An 18,452-nucleotide genomic window follows, 5' to 3' on the forward strand; every position below is an offset into this window, starting at 1 on the left:
CAAAATTATAAAAAAAACCATTCTGAAACAGTCTTAAGACCTTCAATTTATTAAGTTAAATGTACAAAAGTTCAATGACTTGATACATTTCATGTTTCAAGGCTTTGTCATTCAGACCAAACAAACTCCGTCCCATTCGAAAGCCTCCCAGTCTGTTCATCCTGCCTACCTTCTCTTAAAAGAGGCAACCATTCATTCTCCTGTCTAAATCACAGTACAATCTACTGTATAACGTAGCTATTTCAAATAGATTTTGTTTATAATGTAAAAAGAAATTTCATACAAAAGTGCAGAACAATATGTATGTACAGTATAATCTTTTGTTGGTTTTTCCATATAAAAGATTTTCAGCAAATCCTGCGTGTGCTTTCTACTAAACAGCTGCTCGCCTTACAAGGAAGCTCTCTGCTTTGGCAGTGAACATTTGTGTTTGCAAGCAGACTCAGGTAAGGCACTAAGAAGGGTTAAAAAGATTGGATCATCATTCTTTTAAGTGCCTGTGTGTTACAGCAAGTCACGACACCTCCGACATCGATCCCCCACCCCACAGTTAAAGTTTCATTTCATCTCCACTTTAAAGAACACATCATTCTGCTCCATCCTTCCAACTCAATGTTTTGGTTTTTTTGGCAACTTGTAATAATAGGCTCCGCCTCACTTGACGTCACAGAGACCTCGGTGTGCCGTCAAAGTCATTAAGAGACCCATTCGAGATGGCGTGGAAAGCTAAATAAAGGCATGGGGTGAAGTTACAGCAAAAATATAAACAAGACGCTTCCTTCGGTCTAATTTCACAATCTTTAAAAAAAACAAAACGTGACGTTAATGCATCCGATTTGGTCTGTGCAGTGTACTGTGCACAAAGCTGCCATAACACAGGAAAGGCTATATGGGGCTCTGAGGTGGCAAAAAAGTCAGCCATGACTAATACTGCACATTTTCTAAAAGTTATTGAAAGGTTTCAGTCTCTGCAACGTTTCTTTGGCCACTTCTGAATGGAACAAGGCTCGCTGCATGGGAGGATGGAATGACAACAGTAGTGTTGGTATTGCTTAAGAGACATTGCACACGAATGCACAAAAATAGTTTGGTTCTTATTTTTCTTCTTTTACACTGGAACACAATTCGCAATAATGTATAAAAAAAAAAATGCATCAAATAGAAAAATAGCTCCTCGTCTGATTATCCTGCACGTCGGAAATGTTTCAATGCATGATATCAAAAAGTGCAACATTGACAATCCTTCCTAAAATGGGGTTGTTTTTGTGAGTGCTTATGAAGGCAGGGCACTGGTGACCCTCGCAGACGTTATAAAAGACATTCTTACTTACAAATTCTTATTGTAAGGCGTTGGCAAAAAATACATTTACATTTTGTTTTTCTAGAATGACAATAGACATCTCATCTGCTAGGATGACTTTATATGCATCATAGAAAAATATTTTACCATCTTAATTCTACCCACAGCTTTCTTTAGGCTGATGAGAAACTTACAGTACGGTCACATGTGATCAATGTAATCACAATTACGTCTCCTCGATCCCGAGACGCTGTCCTGCAGCAGTAAGTGGGTGTAAAGTGAGACCTAAAGGTTGAGACGCGACACTTTGCTCTAACCTTGGTCACTCTTCCTGCGCTTGTTAAAAGGACAGCAGTCTGGAGCTTGTGAGACTGCCTTCTTGTTAGTGCCCTCCTGAGGGAACACCATGCAAAACCTCAGAGGACTCTGGAGGTCTTGACAGCAGTCACCCTTCCCTCTCAGGGAATAGTCCAGGTGGAGCAAGTAGGATGCAGGAGTCTCGACAAGGCAGACACTAGTGGTGGATAACAGGAAGTTGGGAGTGGTACTGAGCCCTGGAGCTTGGTGACGAGGGGAGGGGGCCCTGGGGATGGGACGGGCCGGAGAGGAGGGGATGCACCGGGGCCACGGAGGCCTCACAGGCAGGGAAGGGGAAGGGGGTCCACAGGAGCTCAGAAGCTGCCCTGAACGAACGGGTGGCTGAGCAGAAAGTCTGCAGTGGGCCTCCACTTCTCCTCCACAAACACCTGTCGCAGGAAGTCCCTGCAAGCCTCGGACACGCCCTCGGGAAGCGTGGGCTTTGTAGGCTGGGTGGCGATCTTAAAAATGGCTGCCATGGCTTCGTACTCGGCCCACGGGGGTTTCTGGGTCAACATCTCAACAACGGTGCAGGCGACACTCCTGAAGGAAAACAGCACAGCAGGAAAAATGATTTGAATGGAGTTCGGCTTGTGTCTATTGTCTACCTTGCACCTCCAACTGTTGTGTCAAATACCAGAGTTAACCCTTTGACACTCGCCCAAATCCAAACAAACTTATTCCAGTATTGTATTCTTTCTCTAAAGCTTGGAGCAGCCAATTGCGCCCTAGAACAATGGGCCCAAAAACTGCTGAATCTCACACAAATCTACATGGAAGACACACAAGTTAATACTGTTTGGCAATGCAGTGATATATTAGTATATCTGGCTTCTTATCAACTCTGTAAGTAAGCGCGCTCTCTTAAAAAAATTGTATAAAGTGCTCTAATCTATCGGCACATACGGCCCTTATTTAAAGTTCATATTTATGTGAGTTTCTGAAGTAGCATGTAACTGAAAAGTGTCCGTTTGTTCATTTATTCCATTTATTACTCGACTGTATTTCTAATTTCAACGCCTTAGTGTGTTAAATATCAACAGTATTAGTAAACAGAGTGCATAACACAGCAACTGATAACAATATCATTTATTGCTCAAGGTCATTTTATTGCTTTTGCTTTTACAGCGAGAGTAGCAATCTGATATTGTTCAATCAATACAGTTCTTTCTAATAATTTCCTTACCACACATCAGCTTTCCTCCCATATCCCTCCCCGTTGATGACTTCAGGGCTCATCCAGTAGGGGGTGCCAGTGACAGACTTGATGCCTGTACCAGACATGCAGATGGTCTGGATACGTTTGCTGGCTCCAAAGTCTCCCAGCTTCACGTTTCCCGAGGAGTCTCTCAGGATGTTAGCACCTGGTGGATCGAAACAAAACGAGCTTGAAAGTATTCAGGACTCTCCCGAGAGCTGTCAGACGCAAAGGGACGCTGACAATTTGGAGTTGCAATTATTGTTTTGGGTAAAAAGTGACTGATGCCAGCAATTCAAGCTGACGGAAGAAGGCGAAAGGTCTTGACTGTTTGGGTAACTGAATACTGGCAGACTTATTTTTTAAAAGCATATCTTTCAGCAGTCTTTATACAAATCCTGCGCTTAGTCAGCTACGCCAAACAGGGAAGTTTATCTTTCTTTCACTTTTCTCACACTGAGGAAAAAGCCTCGTTGGGTTCAGAAAATTAAATACTAAATAAACTGTCTGCTCCACAAGAGACACATGGAACCTCAACACCCTTTCTCCTCCTATCTTAGTAATTTTCCGAGTGTAGCTCTGTCTATCCCATTTCCTTCAGCCACGCCGCTTGTTTGATCAGTGACTAATGTGCACCACTCGCCACTCACCCTCCACCCCCACCAAAGAACTGGCAGGCTGCAAAAGAAGAAACTTGGAGGCTCAAACTATAACCTTTACTTTTTACTGCCCCGAGCTGCTTCTTCCACTGCCTGCACGTTTCCTGTACGTAGGACGACAGGTTCTCTGATAATTCCAGCCTTTGCAAATAAATTCAGAGAAACTTCCAGCTGGTTCGGAGTGAATGTGGACGTGCGTGTGGTGCCAAGCTTAAGTCCCTTTTTTTTTTACTGCAAAAACAGAAATGTTCTGTGGTGAGATGAGCACACCGTATATTACACGTGCAGAGCCTTTTTGAGTGGAAAGATCACACCCACATGTGCTCTTCATAGAGCCCTGCCTGGTCCTGTGAGACCGACTATCTTTTTCCCCCACCAGACAGTATATTCCCCTCTTTCTTGGCCGCCGCTTAACGACCCAGTAACTCCCAAAGCTGTGGGCAGCCAAACCAAAACCTTTCCGTCCGGTGCTGAGCATTTTTAGAACGGCCAGTTTCACCAGCATGAAGCCTAATATATCTCAAAGGGAAGTTGAAAATAGCACATTTTTCCAGGCACGTTCTGCAGACGACGAATGACCAAATGAGGAAATGTCAACCCGAATCAAAATGAATGAATCTGTAGTTTTGACCCCCCCTATTGCAGCAGCTACTGCAATAGGACCCCATTGAAGAAAGCATTTCCAAGTGTGAGTGTTTATCGGTTACAAATCCAATTAAAATCCAACCTTGACCTTTTTTCTAGCTTGCGTTTCATTTACCTTTGATGTCCCGATGTACAATCATGTTGCTGTGCAGGTAGGAGACTCCTTGGAGGATCTGCCTGGTGTATCTCTTCGTCACCTTCTCCGTCAGGGCTCCGTAGGCTTTTAGCTGGTCTTTTATCGAGCCCTAGAGAGACAAACAGAAAGCCTGTGAGCGAATGAATGGATGTGACAGACACGCACGTGGGAAATTAGAGACAAATCTACATACAGTTATTTTTCTGGAAAACGTGGGTGTTCCAGCTAATTTGTTTGGTGGTTTTTTGTGAAAGCAGCCTCTAAGCCAATTCTCAAGGCCAAAAACCAAGAATGTAAGCGTATAACGTGCTGACAGAAGTCTGTTGACTGACTTTGAGTCCAAACTGCACCAGTGAGCTGCATTTCCTTCAATTTCCTGTTTTCCGCTCCTCCTGGGGACACGGCAGGAGCTAAGACCTGATCCTGTAACACCTGTGACGCACTCTTGGACTCGCGGTGAAAACAAAACCTCTGCCTCCTCACTTTCAGCTGTCAACGGGACACCTTAGGAGCTCTCGGGGTCTCTCCGAGGGACACACGGCCCTCCCTCCCTCGGGCCACTAAAGTGTTATCGGTCAGGCGCAGCAGTGAAGCCGTGCCACGCAGCCACACAAAAGCTTGGCTCTGTCACCTCCCGTCTTGCTTCTGCCAACTCTGGCGAAACGTAAACATTTCCAATTTCCAGACAATGTGTGACTAAGACACTCAGCGTCTCTGGGAAATAAAAAAAATAGCTCAGGAAATATTAAAAACAGGCTCGGGGACAGGGTCCGCAGGCGACAGTAGCTCATTAAAGTTGCTCATTTAGGGAGAATATGATCTCATAAAATGAGCTGTTCTGCTGACATCAACCGTGCGGAGGACATGTTTGTTGACAGCTGGTGACATTTCTAAATAGATTCTAGCAGATGTGGCTGGTAAGGGTTTGATTTTAATGTTTGTGTTAAAATGTCTCAGTACCTATCTTTACAGCCAAACCAAGTCCGGCGCGCACATTCTCAGACGTTAATTGTTCTTTCAAAATTTAAGGGCTTGCTCGAGTGTGATTAAATTGACTTAAAATGTCCCGCAGAATACGCACCCCGGGCATGAACTCGACGAAAATGGTGAGTTTTCTCTGGTCGAGGTCCCGAAGGCAGCCGTAGTACTGCACAATCCTCTCGTGACGCAGATTCTTCAGCAGCTGAATCTCACACTCCAGAGCATTCACTTCCTGCAGAAAAAAACAAAGTTAAAGTCTTCAATTTATTAAAAAAAACCCATCTTATGCCATCAACTTCATGCAAATCCAAACAGTTTTGAAATATTTCCCCTCACCTTGCTGGTTTCTTGACAGTCGGGATCAAACGGCACCTGCTTGGCGGCCAGCTCGCGGCCTGTGTCGGCATCGTAGCAGAGGTAGACCTCCCCGAACGCTCCTCGCCCCAGCAGCTTTCCCTGTCTCCAGTTGACTGGCGCCCGAGGTGCTGCAGAAATGACACGCCAGACTATGAAACCCCCCCCTCAGTAATTAATTTTTTTGCTAAGCCTCCTAAGACAGCCAGCTTCTCTGTGATATACTGATCTGACAGCATGTTTAAAAAAAAAAAACAACAAAAAAATAAAAAAACGTCAAAATCCACCGATCACACATCAGCTTCACCGAGACCAGACGTTAAGCGCACCGCAATTTGTTAAATCACTCCCACTGCAGACCCTTCTTAGACTGGGGAAACCCCAGATATCACAGTCAAGCAGTGGAACCGCAACCCACCGACAGACACACAAACTGTGAAAGCCTAGAAAGCTCATCTGTGCAGCTCCCATGTTCTCAGGCTCAGACTCCGGGACTTTGTTTTGGAACCAGCAGGCTTCTCTGTGGCTGCGTTAGACTGTTTGGTTGCGCGTGGGTGAGACGGACACTAGAGACCGACACATCGACCACAGACTTATGAGCCAAGCTTTGGTATTATGATGAAGACAGTTTCTGGGCAGGATGTATAGACTAAATGAGGACAGATGTGATTAGTGAGCCCGTAAAACGGCTTAATTTGGATGATGCGGGGGGAATTCTGCCTGCTATGACATACAGTATGACAACTGTACATTACGTCTACTCCCATTGATATCTATTATACATTATAATGCATCTGTTTAAGGAAGATATAACCCTGAAATAGTGGAACTGCAAAAGTTTTACCTTGAATCATTGAAATCAGTCATTCCTCTGTTTAAATTAGGAACCATCTGATCAAAGTGGAAGTGAACAACACCGCAAAGGTGACAATCAACAGTTTAGTCAACACATAATTATGTGGAAGCTATTTTTCTCACATTTTTCAGTCACTTTCACACTAAAATACTCCAGTTTCAGCCTCTCTGCTGTGAGGATTTTCTGCTTTTCTCTGTTTTATGCGATGAGAATGCAAGTATAGTATTTTTTTTTTAAGTGGCTGCTTAGTTTTCAAAGACTAAATGCCTAATATTTAATCAAGACAATGATCAGCACCTGTCCACTAACAGTTGGATTGCCCGTGTCCATTTTTTGTATTTATATTCAGGTCATCGATGGCAATTGGTCACATGAGCCAAATACACAACTATTACAGATTATTTTACAGTGTTGAGCACATGTTCCCCCGTTTCAAAAGATTTCAAGTGATTCACTTACACTTGGCTGTACCTCGCTGGGAGCTTTTGCCCAGTGAGCGCAGGTCGCTGTACTGCAGCGTGCTGTCTCCATTATAGCTTCGAGTGCGGCTGGAGGGAACCAGCTGAAAAAGGTTCTCCTGCGGCATGAAGCTCCGCGGAAGTGTCCTACGTCCTGAAAACACATAAACGAACAGAATCAGACTTGTCATACACTTTACTCTTGATTGCATTGTGAATCCGTTTTCACACAGTTAACTTTACAGGTGCAGTGCACAAAGTCTGCTCTTGGCCGAGACTTGAGGCCAGCCAGAGCAGAGTGCCTTTCGCCACTCCATCCCACTTCCCTTCAGACAGGAAGCAGGGCGCTGTGTTTTTATACAAGCTTGGGTTCACCGCAGGGAAACGTAAATCACTGCTAGCCAAGGTTAGCCTCTGAGTAAGCAATTACTAGCAGCTGCCTGAAACAGCGAGCCAGCAGTTCGTGTAATAAATCTCCACGAGGTGCAAAGAAACTCTCTAAAAGAGGAGAATAATATTTCAAAATATCTTGTTTAAAAGTGAGAAATATGCATCTGAAGTTAGGAGACTGAAAACACTGCAGGACAAAGAGTGGTCTGTGTCCGTGTTGTTCTTTAGACATTTGTTCTGTTGTTATTTCTGTGTAACAGCGCTGTTGTAATTGTTCAAGCAAAGCTGGTTTCTTACTATCTCCGTAATCCTTGCTGCGATTTGGCAACTGGAACTGGCGTGGGAAAGTCCCTCCTTTTCCATGACGACCTGAAAAGAGAGGATTGAGGCAGAGAGAGGTGTCAGCAAGCAAAATAATTCAAGCCTCGACGATTAGTCTCGCATTACACCCAAATTACAGAAACAATGCTTCTTGATTCACAGTTATGTGTTTATCCACTTTTTAAGTCTAATAATGGTGGTTTAAATGCTTGGAAGTGCACTCAGACACTGCATTCCCTTTTTTGCTCATCCCTGATGTGTCAAATCAAGCTGTGAAGCAGCAGAATGGAACGCGGCTCTTTGCACGCTGAACGGGGCTGCCTCCCTGCAGCCAATGCGGAAACTGAAAGCAGCTTGCGTGTGCTAGCTTAGCATTAGCTCTGAAGTGGAGCAGTAACTAAAGGCGGGGTGTGGGGGGGTGGCTGACGCATGAGAGCACTGACACTCACCCCCCCTCTCTCACAGCAAACACACAATAAACGGAGAGGAGCGGAGCCACTTGGAATTGAAAGCAGCTGTTCTGTCAGATGACTGCCTCCCCTCATGCTGTTTTTGTGGCTGTATCCCATGGATACCGGAGTTATTTTTTGTGTTTGGCAGAGTGGGATGGAGAGGAAAAATCTACTCACAGGGAATGGTAAACAAATACTGTAGCCCTCAGCAGAAGGGCCACACAGCTTTACATCTGGGAGGGTGGTGCGTGTGTGTGCAAGCACGTGCTTGCGTACCCAAGTGGGTCTTCAAGTTCTGCTGCAGCTACGGTATGATGTTCCCTCATCGGCACAGACAATGTGCAGAACTCCCTTTTTTCATTTACAGCATGGGGGGGAGGTGGAAGGGGAAAGAGAAATGGCCAGATTGAGAGAGCCAATGCAGCTTCTCTGTTCACGAGGGCTAGTGTGGCTTTATCTCTCATCCTGCTTCATTTGATCTGCCTTCTGAAGGAAAAGAGGACAGACCGGGACCCCAGGGACAGAGGCGAGATGAGAAGGGGGCCATTGAGAAGAGAGGGGAAGTGATCATGCTGCGGCAGGGCAGCAACATCTATTAAGAGTGGAGTTTGGGATGAGAGATAAGATGGGATGAGGTAAAACAGAAAAAGGCAGTGAACAGAGGGGTCTGCACAGGGGGAGTGTATGGAAGATAGTACTGCGTCTCTTCCTTTGCTATCTTACTTCACCACCTCATCAGGCTTAACCGAGATTCAACACAACCCATTGTTCATTTTAAGTATATACGTACAGATAAAGCCCTAAAATAATATAATCTCCACTTTCATTAGTGTTCTCTTCAAGGGGAAACATTTTAGATAAGCCAGAGCCTCTCCTGTAAAACTGACTGTGGAGCTGTAAGAACCACAGCAAAAAGTAAGAACAGACAAAGCTTCCAAATAACGAACACGCTTTTTACACCTCTCTTTGTTTGGCAGCTGGGGGCTGAGAAGAAGACATTTTTAGAACTGGAGAGAAACTGCTGCAAGACTTGTCCCCTCTTACCTTTGTATTCGAAGTTGAGGTTCAGGTAATTATTGTCACGGGTGTTCTGTGAGTAAGGAGGGCTGAAATGACAGAAAGCAAGGAGGGAAAGTTGAAAAAAAATTGGCTCTTTTAGTTGCTAATTTCCCCTTATCTTCAAACAAAGTCTGGCTGCAGCTGCTGGCCTGAAACTTCAGAATGTGGCTCGACTGCAAAGCGGCACAAAACGCGGGGAATGGCTTTTGTATTCAAACTACCTTCCTGTCACTCACAGCTGATGTAAAACAACAAAGTGGCAAAATTAGAAAAGTTGAGCTCTAAGGTAGGAAGATTTGTGCACTCACAAAGTCGAACTGCTCGCCACTGAACTAGTAGCGATATGATATATAACACTAAATGTTTGTATGTGCATCCAACCTCTCGCCCTCCCTGGACATTTCCAACAAGCCCCGTCCCGACGAACCGACAGAGAGTGACGTCTCTGTTGACCGCAGGGCGGCGCGGGGCCACGAGACCCCTGGATAAGGGGCACGCATGCCCGTTCGCAGGGAAAAGTTCCATGCACTTGTTTCCTGCCATTGTTCTGCAGCCTGGAGCCCTGATAAGCCTCGTGCAGGTAGAACTGTTTCCGTCCTGCTCTCTCTCTCTCTGTGTGTCAGCCCCACGCTCGCTCACTTTTATTCTCCCTTTGATTCAAATTCACTCTTTTTTCTCCTCAGCCTTTCCCACTTTACTCTCACTCTTTCGCCACTTCTCATTTTCTGGCTCAGTTTTTCCAGCATGTTGCTTGCTCACTCTCTCACATCTCCCACTCAGTCTCTGTTTCTGTCTGTCTCTCACACGCTCTCTCTCTCTCGCTCTCGTGATAACAGAGGAATCCAGGCGTCCAGATAAGAGTTCTGTCGCTATGGCAACAGCAAAGTGACCCGATTCCTTTTCGACACAGACAAGCGGACGAAGGGTCGCAGGGAAGCTACGCTGGTCTTTAGCACATATACAAACTTCGCTAAAAGCCTCTGGCTGTTGCAACACAGACGCTCACATCCAAGTGTGTACACAAGCACTCTGTGATACAAACCACGTCTCGCATCTCTGCAAACAAGGACGTGTACATATATATTACAGATTAATGAAGGAATCCGTGTCTGTCAGTTTATATGTGGCTGACAACCTTGTCCCATCTACTTAACAGCTGATCACACCGATCACCAGCATGTGAGCCATTTAGGGAACATCGATAAATTGCAGCTCCTACTGATAGCCTGAATTTAAGACGTTTAGGGAACATCAGGAACTTATAGAATCTACCGACTTTCTGCAGACATCTGGGGAACACTTTTTAGCCTCTGACATCAACACATAACCTACAAATGAGGTGTTTATCATAATGATATGTTTAGTGCCGCTACAGAAAACCGTTATCGCACACTCCCCAATGTGCATGACTACAGTCATGCATTTTCTGAAATGTTTGCCTCTAGTCATGCACATTGATGACAAACCACATGAGAACCTGTGGGAAAAAAAGTTGCAGTAAACTTTGAGCACACTGGTTTAAAACAAAAAACAAACAAAAAAGTAAAGAAGAAGAAAGAATTCAAGCCTGCTATCTTATATCGGCTGAAAACAGCTCGACTCATTGATAACCTACATCAGCTTATAGTTCCCCGCTTCCCCTAAAACCCACCACCCACCCCACCTCTGCCTTTTCATGCTCTTCATCTCACTGATTGCCTTTTGTTCTGTACCAGCAGCCTTATCCTCTCCATGTATGGCAGAGCCACACCGCTATAAACTGAAGTGATCCTGACATTCCTCACATCAAATCGTTAGTGAATGTAGCACCAATACATTTTTATAGCTCTCCTAACATATCAGCCATTCTTGTCACCGAGATGGTTGCATCAAAGCAGGCTTGAATCCGTGCACGTTCTTGAGTAGCCACTGTATAAATCCACAACGACGAGGGCTATAAATCACCCGCTCCATGATGACTCACCTGTCCAGTGCTTGATCTATTGATTGACAGCTGCTCGACAGCGAGTTGTCTGCACTCCCAAAGGGATCCAACATCTGACAGATACAATAACACAAGGAGACCGAGGGTCACGGAGCATGCAATCATACAGGGGAGAGCATATCAAGCAGTGTGGGTGGAGTTGTGCTTATTACTGTCTCACGACGTAAGAATTTGAAGGGGGTTGAATAATGTCTGACATCCTCTTTAAATACTGCACAGAAATTGTATATGTGGCTATATAGCCTCGTAAAATCAAACTAGTGCCAGCACTGCTGCTGCTGCTAACAATACAAGGCAATCCAGTATACGAGCAGAGTAAACAATGAATCACCAAAGACTGTTCAGACGATTAAAATCTCAACAAAAACACAGTTGTGCTCAAGAGTTCAGCCTTCCAGTCAAGGACTCAAAATATTTCATATGTTAGCTTATGGGAAAAGAATCTACGAAAACAGCCATTATTGGTCATTTCAGTGCATTAACTGCAATAAATTAACTACATTTGGTTGAATAAATGTCAACCTGCCAAAGACATCAAAAAGATCTTTTTTTTTAAGTCTATTCAAACTTTTTCAAGAAGCAACAATGCAGAAAGCATTTATTCTGCTCGATAGACTCTTACACTTTGGTCTGGGTTTTCCGGGATGAACTCCCCTTCACTGTGGATGCTGGTGTAGGAGCCCTGGCGGGCGATCTGCTGCTGCTCCTCAGGGACGCTGCCTGGCGGCGGGGACGTGCGACCTGTGTGGAGGGAACCTGAAAGTGACGAAAAGAAGCACCAGGGGCGGCCAATAAAAGAGAGGGGAATGAAACAATTAAAGTTGAGCAGATGAGAAATGCAAAAGGTGGAAGGGGGGAGGTAAATGAGAGCGAGAGGAGAAATTGAGGAGGAGTGGAGGGAGTGCGGGAAGATGAAGAGATGGGAACGAGGGGCAGAGGGGAGAAAACGGCGTCACAGTGTTATTCATGGGTGCGAGTTCAGCAGTGCCAGGACTGCAAGAAATGATTTACTAAACTACACTGCTGCCACCTCTAACCTCAATTACTGTGACGAATGCTCTCCTGGCTGAGCTGCGGCGGAGACTGAGTGCTCGTCCTTGTCACGGTAAAAAGATCTACTGAAACTATCACAGACTGGGCTGACGGGAATACTGAAACAGCGCAGAGAGGCTAGAAGGCACTAAGACAAATAGAAACGTTGGAAATACGATCAAAGTCTTGTTGTTTGACTGAAGGCTGCAAATTACAACTGCTTTGTCTCGACTGTTCAGCTTTTCTGCCTCTTTCCCCTTCACTCCGCAGTCTGCTCCCATACGTCATCGAGGTACCCGGGTTCACATCACGTCTTCACTCGGTCGTACGCCGTGACCGTTCGCCCGTCACCTCTCATCTGCCGCTACTCCCCGCGCTCCTATCTCGGCCCGCTCGCCTCGTCTCACACTCGTGCCTCGCTGGCAGGGAGGAAAACTGATCGAGGGCCGATAATTCTGGACGATTTATGCGCTTGCGGCCACATGACGAAGATAGGCTCACAAGAGCGATCACAAAGGGTTCTCAGCTGCTATGCAAAGATGCAAACGTGATGGCAGGAGCGAGCACTGGTTTGACTCTGAGCGTGTCTGAGGCCGAGATACGACCTTTCTGGACAGAGCTGATATTAAAATAAACCAAACATGCCTGGGGACGAGGAGAGGGGGACTACAAAGTGTGACGTGACAAGAAAAGATTTTTCTTGCGTACAGTTTTAGATGAGAAGACAGAAACTGCTCTCATGCATGTGCTTTGAATACTAAAGCTACTATATATTTATACATGTTACATCTAAGTATGGTCACAGTTAACATGACAAGCGCCCAGGCAGTTGCTTAGCATGAGTGCAGGAGTTTGTCCTTGCTTTGACATTGGCTGCTTTCACCTCCGGTTTGCATGCGCCCCATCTTTTCCATTAACATTCCTGTGACTTTGACGGCAGTCTGCTTTGCAGGTGACACTGACAAGCCATCCTTGAGGCTTTTGCACTCGACTGAGAAACCTTTGCATCAGCAGAGTGCTTTTCTGCCTCCTCTCACATTTAAAAACTAATGAAAACAGTATAAAAACACCTTTTTTTTTTTTTACATGGAAGCTCACCTGTTGAGTGTTTGCGCACCCTCTCCGAGCCCTTTAGTAAGGAGCCCTTCAAATCTCCCAGTGACCTCGATGACTTCATCTCGCTCTGTTTGTCCCTGCTGTTCACCTGTAGGTACTGGAAACACAGGAAGTAGGAGAGAGTGAAAAAAGGGTACCGGCTCAGCAGAGGAAGGGAGGACAGCATTACCTCATTGTTCAGTTACATCACCGTGTGTGGAAGCGGTTTGTTTCCTCATTTTCCAAAAAAAAGAAAAGAAAAAAAACCTAAAAGGATGACTTCATTCACCTTTGTTCCCACTAACTGCCCAAAAGTGAGCATCTTAAAAACTCACATGGTTGTTTTTAGGAGTCTTTAGCAGTATCCTGAGCAGCCCATTGGTCCCCGAACTGCAGCCCAGCGTCAGCACCGCCTGATCCAGGTCCTCCTGCGTCTTCAGGGGCAGCAGCAGCTGATAGGACAAGAAAACACACAGCGCATGAGCCTCCATTCTCTATTGTTCAGTAACAAGAGCACGTGAATGCTGCAGCACATGTATGACATCAAGGGTTTTGCAATAAAAAACAAAAAACATGTAAATAAACAATGCTTTTCTTGGATCTTGACAGCTTGAGAAAACAAATGTAACGCCACTTCGAGGACACACGCATACTGCAGTGCATACTGCAGGATCGTCACGAACAACAACAACAGTCAAAACTGTAACACGCCAGCTACATGAGTCATTTTCTTACCTCTTTCTCCATGAAGAACATGTCCATCTGCTGGCCAAAGGCCTCGGTCACTTTCTGCAGCAGCTCTTTGATCTTCAGCGGCCTCTGAAACAGGATGATTCTGGAAAAAGGAGAAGGCCAGCCGGGTCAGAGGTGGGAGAAAGACGGTCATGTTGTGTCTGGCTGCAGCTGAGCTGACAGCCTGCTGGCTACTGGTTTGCAGCATTAGCTTGCACCTGATAAATCTCTAAGAAGCCGTTTTCATTTACTTTACAGCAGCGGGAAACAAGATAAACGAACGAGGGTCAGCAGGGTCGAGGAGAGGAGTGAGCCGAGCCACTGAGATGCTAAGAGGGCATTAATCAGTGCAGTGAAAACAGAAGGCGCAGACATACTCCCCACTTGCATGTCTGTGCTTATCTACTGTATGCTTACGTGTATTCCCGTCCGAGACCGACCTTATCAGCAAAAGTCTTGTGATGAGTGTATATATGAGACGCATGTGTGTTTGTAAAACTTTACATGCATGAGTGTGCTTCCCAATCAGTGTGTGCATCGGCCACTGTTTCAACACCATTGGGCCTCTCCGCTAAGCCAGCACAAAGGCAGATGGGAAACTTCCTGAGAGGAAAGGGGGGGAAAAAATCTGGAGCGGCAGCAAAAGCAGCAGGATGTGTGTCTTTCCCTCGTCTTTTAAAGAGTGACAGAGTGAAAGATACAGAGACGTGGAGATATTTACAGACGACTGTGAGAGAAAATAAAGGGGGAGGCAGCCTGAGAAAATAAAGCAGAGAGAGAAGCAGAGAGAGTCCTGTCCTGTCCTCCCCCCCACCACCACCACCACCTACCCCCACCTCACTCTCTGGTTCTGAAGAATCTGCAGCGCTACTATCTCTTTATAGTATCCTGATAAAAGGGACTTGTTTTTATCCCATCACTTCCTCATCAGAGGCCAAAGCTTTGCCTATCTTAATGACCGCTCATTGGTTCCCTCATTTGGATGGATTCTGGGAAAAGGGGGGAGGCTGCAGATCAGAGGCAAGCAGCGGCACAGCTAAACACTCCTCGTCTCTGTTTAGATTTGGTGATGATGTGTGCGATAAAGAGCTGGAGGGATGTGGGGAAGGGGGTTTGGGGGGGGGGTTGTACAAGGATGCCGCTCCAAAAGATATGGCTTTCCTTCCTCTGCATGCGGACACACTCAGTCGCAGAGGTTTGCAGAGTTGGAAGAATGCTTTCACACGTCCCAGCGCACTCTCTTTCCCTTTTGTCTCGTGGAAAAAATAAATAAGTTTAAAAAAAAAAAAAAACACAATCATATAAACACGAAGAGAAAAGAAAAGGTTTGGCTCTCTTCCCGCTCTCTCTCTCTCTCTGGCTGTAGACCTTGAGGTAGGGGGAAGAGAGAGTCGCTCTACAGCTCTTATTTCCTGCCCAAAACCTTCAGTGCTTGCCAATGAAAAGAGAGAGAGACCATCCGATCCGATTCCACTGCGGACGGACAACACGATCATCCTGACTCAGGGACTCCTGATACCTCGAGTTAGGTAGAGGCCCCTCAAATATGATGCTATTCACCGCGCAGCCTGGGATTATATCTGTGCAGTCAGATCTTCTTGATAGTAGCTACTCGAGTATGAAAGGAAGTTCTGATTATTTTCTTTCTTCTTCTAATCTGTCTACATAAGCCGGCTCGTAGGGTCTGCGCTGGAATGGAGAACGCTCTCCGGTGCTGAAAGAGATTTTAAATCGAGATCGAAGAAATGCAGTTCAGTTTCCATTCACTGGATTTTTTATGAGGGTTTTATTTTTTTTAGGCTTTGCTTTCTTACTTAGCTGAGAGTATTTGTACGAAGGCCCGTTTAGAGGCATAAACTGAGGAAAAAAGTTTTTGCTAACACTAAACCAGGGGTGTCAAACATGAGGCCCGAGGGCCAGAATCGGCCCATAAAGAGACTCCAATCCGGCCTTCTGGAATATAAGAACTTTTAACTGTATTTTCTTAAGCTTTACACCTTCTCTTATAATAAAGATCTCCCATTGCTATTTATATTAAACCACAATAATTAAGTTGCAATTAAATTACAAAAGTTTGTTTTTACATTACTTACAGTTTTTATATATATATTTTCCAGAGACAGTTTTATCACACATTTATCATGTTGTTCACTGATCCCGCACACTTAAGATCAAAGTAGGATGTATGTGGATCATGATGTAAAATGACTTTGACATCCCTGCTCTAAAGATTATTGCTTTTAAAGTTGTTATGGCAAAACTGCTTTTATGTTAAATTAATACAAAAAAAACAAAAAACCCCACAACTATTAGTCATAAACACAACATTAGCTTTCATCGAGTCATGCTTCTTAGACCACCTAATGTGGAAACCCAAAACAGCTGGTGTTGACTGTAGCCTGTTAATAATTCTCAGAGGGTTTTTCTCTCTGAGTGACCCTTTTCACTGTCGCATACCTCGAGTTACTCGTAAATATCGAGTAAAGCTGCATTAAATAAATATTTAAGTTATGCAGGTTTTAATGTGATTTCGATCCTTTTCTGTTCTGGAAAGCGTAACGTGGAGAGAGGTCGACGAGGGTGTGAATCGACAAAGCGGATGAAAGAAAAAATTCATCAAATAAAAACGAGATTTTCCTTTCAAGTCTATGAATGGCATCTTCTAAAGTGAGCTGTTGGCTGTCTTTTCTGAGAGAGCAGTGTGGAGTGAAGGGAGCTCGTGAGAAAGGGAAGACTGCGAGACGAGGCGGAGGGAGGGGGGGGCGCAGAAACACAGAGAGACAGGAACATGAAAAACTCGTCTCTTCCTCAGCAGTAGCCAATTAGGGCTGTGAAAAAGTGGAAAGGCCCAGTGTGAAGCGGTGCTCTGCTGGCCGAGCACGCCGCTTTCCTTCTCTTTCCCACTCCTCTGAGCCTGTGGCTTTCTTATCACAGTATCGTTGAACCGACGCCCGTTCCCCTCGTCTATATTCTGATGAATCGAGGCAATTATTGCAGTACGTTCTGGTCAGTTTCCCTCCAGTGTTTCCAGTGTTAACAGAACATGTCGTGTTTGTCACTTCAGTTCAGTCTCTGCGGGCTCCTGAGCGAAGTTTTAGAGTGTCAGGGTCTGCCAGTGGAACCTCCTTTTTCTCCAGAGCTGCGAGACCCAACTTAGCATCCGTGCGTTGAATGACAGAGCTGGGATCCCAGTGCGGACGAAATGAAGACCAACACCAAATTAAGTGTCAGAAATTCTCTCTCTCTTTTTTTAAACATCCCACTGGGTAAACAAACTATGAGGCAAAAAAACAAAAAACTGCTCGCTAGACTGTCTCCAAACAGTTTGAGTAACCGGCTCTGCCTCTTGAGTAAGTCAAAAGCTGGCCGTGTGAGCGAGTACAAATGTCTCGTGACTGAAAAATGTGGAGGGAAAGCAGGAGAAAACGCACAAGATGAAGCATTAATTTGGGGTGTGCCTGGAAGTCTGCGCATTGTACTCAAACGTTTGGCTCTCGCTGCATCTTTTTGATCTCCCTCTCTCTGACCCTCTTCTCTTTTTTTCCCCTCTCCTCCCTCTCCAACAGCCCATCCGAGCCTGAAACATAAGGCCTCGGCTAAATGTCAAAGCAGAAATTTTCCCTCTCTTTATGCTCCTCTGGCATGTAACTGTGATTTCCTCTAGACACAAAGTCCCAGGCATGGCAAAGCATAACACACAAAAACGATCCGAAGCACAGAGTAAAGGCTTGGACAGAAGAGCAGAAAAAACAATACAGAGGTTCAAACATACCGTTTTTCTCTCTCATGCTCCAGCTTGACTCTTAAATCCTGTTGAGAGGAAAAATAACAACAGAGGGGAGTTATGGAAGTGGAAAGTTAAAATGATTCATAGTTGTCTGTGGGATTTGGCCTGCCTAATAAATGAAAACGATAAGCTGGACCAGGAATTGAGGTGACAAAAAGCATTATGATGATACAGGTTTTATATCCACGTTGCTGGATTTGCTGCGGATTTTGTTCTACAGCACAAAGACAACATTATCCTTCAACACTGACGATGGCCTGACAAATCTTTGTTTTCTATTCGTAGTCATTGCCAATGGGAGCAGGAATCCGGAGGAGCCTACAAGTCTACATGAGGTAACGGTGTTACACTAACGCTGTCATCACATCAGTGCAGAAGAAAAAATGTAAGGGTTTACCCCAACAACTCGCAGAGGAAAGCAGCACCGTGACGGCCGGAAACCCTCTCTGCTCTTCGCTGTTTGTTTATGTCTCATCATAAACATTGCTGCTTTAAGAGGATTCGCCAATTATCATTCCACAGACACGCAAAGATACACGAGGAAACGACTTCAGAGAGGCACAAGGTGACTGAAGGGAACGATAAGCTGTCCAAAATGTGTTGGATTAGTTTCTAAACTGCCATAAATGTACATAACACCGGAAACTATTGGAATG

The 18,452-nt window shown here is 45.2% G+C and overlaps 1 protein-coding gene across 5 annotated transcripts in view; it reads right to left on the reverse strand.

The window, feature by feature from the left end:
• Nucleotides 1-28: 28 nt before the first annotated feature.
• map3k22 (mitogen-activated protein kinase kinase kinase 22) overlaps nucleotides 29-18,452 on the reverse strand; it is a 38,576-nt gene continuing 20,152 nt past the window's right edge. For 4 of the 5 annotated variants that reach the window (XM_005448868.4, XM_005448871.4, XM_005448870.4 and 1 more), the window contains 14 exons: nucleotides 17,782-17,819; nucleotides 14,013-14,112; nucleotides 13,613-13,729; nucleotides 13,281-13,395; nucleotides 11,773-11,906; nucleotides 11,130-11,203; nucleotides 9,152-9,213; nucleotides 7,632-7,703; nucleotides 6,946-7,098; nucleotides 5,613-5,761; nucleotides 5,377-5,508; nucleotides 4,275-4,404; nucleotides 2,844-3,021; nucleotides 29-2,200 (listed from right to left, as the gene is read on the reverse strand). In XM_005448868.4, the coding sequence (XP_005448925.1) occupies nucleotides 1,972-2,200; nucleotides 2,844-3,021; nucleotides 4,275-4,404; nucleotides 5,377-5,508; nucleotides 5,613-5,761; nucleotides 6,946-7,098; nucleotides 7,632-7,703; nucleotides 9,152-9,213; nucleotides 11,130-11,203; nucleotides 11,773-11,906; nucleotides 13,281-13,395; nucleotides 13,613-13,729; nucleotides 14,013-14,112; nucleotides 17,782-17,819 (1,683 nt within the window). In that variant the 3' untranslated portion in view covers nucleotides 29-1,971. The remainder of the gene's footprint in view (nucleotides 2,201-2,843; nucleotides 3,022-4,274; nucleotides 4,405-5,376; nucleotides 5,509-5,612; nucleotides 5,762-6,945; nucleotides 7,099-7,631; nucleotides 7,704-9,151; nucleotides 9,214-11,129; nucleotides 11,204-11,772; nucleotides 11,907-13,280; nucleotides 13,396-13,612; nucleotides 13,730-14,012; nucleotides 14,113-17,781; nucleotides 17,820-18,452) is intronic. The other variant, XM_005448869.4, reaches the window with a different exon arrangement.

Source organism: Oreochromis niloticus, linkage group LG9, assembly GCF_001858045.2.
Source record: "Oreochromis niloticus isolate F11D_XX linkage group LG9, O_niloticus_UMD_NMBU, whole genome shotgun sequence".
NCBI classification, from domain to species: domain Eukaryota; kingdom Metazoa; phylum Chordata; class Actinopteri; order Cichliformes; family Cichlidae; genus Oreochromis; species Oreochromis niloticus.